Source organism: Arachis ipaensis, chromosome B01, assembly GCF_000816755.2.
Source record: "Arachis ipaensis cultivar K30076 chromosome B01, Araip1.1, whole genome shotgun sequence".
Taxonomy (NCBI): domain Eukaryota; kingdom Viridiplantae; phylum Streptophyta; class Magnoliopsida; order Fabales; family Fabaceae; genus Arachis; species Arachis ipaensis.
In genome coordinates, this window is record NC_029785.2 from 3,743,032 (window position 1) to 3,747,162 (window position 4,131).

The window sequence follows — 4,131 nt, forward strand, 5'->3', positions numbered from 1 at the left end:
GGTTGGGTTCAAGGGTTTTTTTATCTTCATAATATTGGACTATTAGTCTTTTTATTATTTTTGTACGGGTTGGGTTATTTTTTTTTCAATGATGCTTGGCCAAAATCTGAAATTTTGGTTTAAAAAAAACCAAATTTTATGCGGGCCCCCATTTAGCCCGCGGGCTAACCCATTTAACCCGCAATTTTTTTCGGGTTAATCGGGCTCAGCCCGTTTAGCCCGAAATTTAAATGGGCCTAAATTAGAGGCAAAAGCCCGCCCATTTAAACGGGTAAACGGGCCAGCCCGATGGGCTTGGCCCATTTTGATGGCCCTACCTCTAAGGTCAGTCACCAGTTTTGACGACCTCTCGCGTAAGTTCCTTATGTAATTTTCAATCCAAAAAGATAAAGTGAAACACGCCCCGAGTCTCCTGGGAGTAAAACAGGAGGTTGGAGAACCTTTGAGGGACTACATGGAAAGGTTCAATAAGGCGTGCCTAGAAATTCAAGACCTGCCTACAGAAGCAGTGATTACGAGCTTGGTAAATGGACTTCGAGAAGGCCCTTTCTCCCATTCCATCTCGAAAAGGCACCCAACTTCTTTGCGTGATGAACAGGAAAGAGCGGAGAAGTATAACATAGAGAAAAATGCCAGACTGCGGGAACCCAGCTGGTGACCTGGACACTCTCACCCGACAAAAGAGAAAGAGAGGGAGCCCAAGAAAAAAGAAGAAGTTGGGACCGAAAGGCCCAGGAGATATCACTCCTATACCCCTCTACGAGTTTTTCTAGTAGACATTTATAGGAAAATCTGTCACACTGAAAGGCTACCTCCCCCTAGACCCATCAAGAATAAGAAAGGGGAAAGTCGCGGCGACTACTGTGAGTACCATAAGCTATGTGGTCACTCAACAAATGATTGTTATGACCTGAAGAATGTGATAGAAAAGCTGACCAGGGAATGTCGGCTTGATAGATATCTCATGAAAAGGTTGGACCATCATGGCAAGAGGAAGCTAGGTGAGGAGGATCCAAGAGATCCACCACCACAGACCCCAGAAAGGCACATACATATGATCTCGCAAGGGTTTGCTGGAGGAGGTCTCACAAAGTCGTCTCGCAAGAGGCATCTGAAGGAAGTTTACCAGGTCGAGGGCGAACTGCCCGACCTCCCAACCATCTCTTTCACCAAAGAAGATGGGCAAGGCATTGTTCCTGGACATGATGATCCGGTAGTGATTACCATGATTCTCGTCAACACCCATCTACACAGAACCCTGGTGGATCAGGGGAGCTCGACCGACATCCTGGTCAAACCAGCATTTGACAAATTAGGGTTGGATCAAAAGGACTTAAGGGCATACCCTGATATCCTATATGGGCTAGGGGATACACCCATAAAAGCACTGGAATTCATATCCCTACATACAACTTTTGGAAAGGAGATGAAATCCAAGACTCTAAGTATCGACTTCATAGTCGTCGATGTGGGCTTAGCCTATAACGCTTTAATAGGCAGAACAACCCTAAATCGGCTTGGAGCATTGGTGTCTACCCCCCATCTCTACATGAAGTTTCTAACACCAGAGGAAATTGCAACCATTAGGGGAGATAAAAAACTGGCGAGAAAGTGCTACAATGAAAGCCTAAACCTGAGAGGAAAAGGCAAGGAGGTTCACACCATTGAGCTCGGAGGAATTCGAGCTAAAGAAGAGTTACGACCACAGCCCGAGGGAAAGACTGAAGAGGTACAGGTCGGGAAGGAGGAAGGAAAGAATACCAACATATGAGCCAACCAGAAAGAAGACTCGAAGCAGAAGCTTATAAGGCTCCTACAGGAGACTTCCGACCTCTTTGTCTGGAAAGTCTCCGGCATGTTCAGGATAGATCCCGCTCTCATGTTGGACAAAATGTCGGTATACCCTGGATCACGGCCTGTCTAGCAGAGAAGACGGAAGCTCGGACCTGACGGACTCAAGTGGTGGAAGAGCAAATACAAGCCCTCCTAGAAGCCGGCTTCATCAAAGAGGTCAAATATTCGGCTTGGCTGGCAAATGTGGTGCTAGTCAAGAAACAGAACGGCAAGTGGAGGATGTGCGTCGACTACACCGACCTGAACAAGGCATGTCCAAAAGACCCACATCCACTTCCAAATATTGATACCCTAGTAGATTCCAGCTCGGGATATCAATACTTGTCATTCATTGATGCATACTCGGGATATAACCAAATCCTGATGTACCAGCCGGATCAAGAAAAAACATCTTTCATCACGGCTTGAGCGAATTATTGCTATGTGGTTATGCCTTTTGGATTAAAAAATACAGGCGCCATATACCAAAGGCTAATGAATAAAGTGTTTGCACCACACCTTAGGAATTTAATGGAAGTATATGTAGATGACATGTTAGTAAAAACCAAGGATGAGGCTGACCTCTCGCAAGTCTTCAACACCATAAGGACGTACGAGATGAGATTGAATCCCGCAAAGTGCACCTTCGTGGTGGAGGCTGGAAAATTTTTGGGGTTTATGCTAATACAAAGGGGGATTGAAGCCAACACCGATAAGTGTAGAGTTGTCCTAGAAATGAAAAGCCCGACCTGTTTAAGGGAGGTCCAACAGCTAAATGGTCGACTTGCAACTCTCTCCAGGTTCTTGGCAGGATTAGCATTAAGATCCCTACCACTTTTTTCTCTACTAAGAAAAGGATGTCACTTCGAATGGATTCCAGAATGTGAAGAAGCTTTCCAGGAGTTCAAAAGGTTTTTAAACCAACCTCCTATTCTGACACGACCCAAAGTCGGCGAAGAACTTATCTTGTATTTGTCCGTAGCTGACAAAGCTATAGCATCAGCTCTATACGAGAAGATGAGGTCGGGCAGTATCCTGTGTACTTCACCAGCAAGGTTCTACAAGGCCCCGAGTTAAGGTAAGAAAAACTCGAGAAGTTTGCGTATGCCTTAATAGTGGCCTCTCGAAGGCTACGGCCTTACTTTCAAGCACATACAATAAAGGTTTGAACAAACCAGCCCATGAAGCAAATACTTCAAAAAACAGACATTACGGGCAGAATGGTTCAATTGGCCATAGAGCTATCCGAATTCGACCTCAAATATGAAACTCGAACAGCAATTAAAGCCCAATGCCTCACCGACTTCGTGGCAGAATATGCAGGAGATCAAGAAGAGGCCTCCACAGCTTGGGAACTATATGTGGATGGCTCTTCCAACAAGATCGAAAGCGATGCAGACATAATACTGGTAAATCAAGAGGGAACCCAAATAGAGGTCTCCCTCAAATTTGAATTCCCGGCCTCCAATAATCAGGCAGAGTATGAGGCCTTGATCGACGGATTGAAGTTAGCAGAGAAATTCGGGGCAACCAAAGTAGTCGTGTTCAGCGACTCTCAGGTGGTGACCTCTCAAATCAATGGGGAGTATCAAGCTAAAGACCCTAATATGAAGAGGTACTTGGACAAAACCTTGGAGTATCTTAGGCGGTTCTCGGAGACCGAGGTCAAACATATAACTCGAGATCTCAATAGCAGAGCAGACGCCCTCTCGAAGTTAGCAAGTACCAACCAAGCCAGGAGGGAATAATAGAAGCCTGATCTAGAAAACTCTCCAAGAGCTCTCTGTCACAAAAACAGATGCTAGACAAGATGTCCTAGAGGTATCCAGGTTAAACCTCGGATGGATGAATCCACTAATTGAATACATAAAATTCGACATCCTACCTAAAGAGGAAAAAGAGGCTAAGAAAATTTGGAGGGAGGCACAAAGCTACACATTGGTGAAGAATATCCTCTATAAAAGGGGAATATCCACACCATTGTTAAAATGCATCCCGACCTCAAAAACGACAGAGGTCTTAGAGGGGGTGCACAATGGTATCTGTGGAAACCATCTCGGAGCGAGGTCTTTGGCTAGGAAAGTCATCCGAGTCGGGTTCTATTGGCCGACCTTGCAGAAAGATGCCAACGAGTTCGTAAAGAAATGTCAACCATGCCAAATTCATACTAACTTTCACGTCGCTCCCCCCGAGGAACTTATCAGTATAACTTCACCATGGCCCTTTGAAAAAGGGGATTGGACCTACTAGGGCCCTTTCCCCAAGCGTCTGAACAAGTGAAGTATCTAATAGTGGGAG

General features: G+C 45.4%; 1 protein-coding gene across 1 annotated transcript; it reads left to right on the top strand.

The window, feature by feature from the left end:
- LOC107644527 lies at positions 455-1,771 on the top strand. Its single transcript, XM_016348407.1, has 2 exons — positions 455-654; positions 787-1,771. Exons 1-2 carry the CDS (start codon positions 455-457, stop codon positions 1,769-1,771), a joined length of 1,185 nt encoding a protein of 394 aa, XP_016203893.1.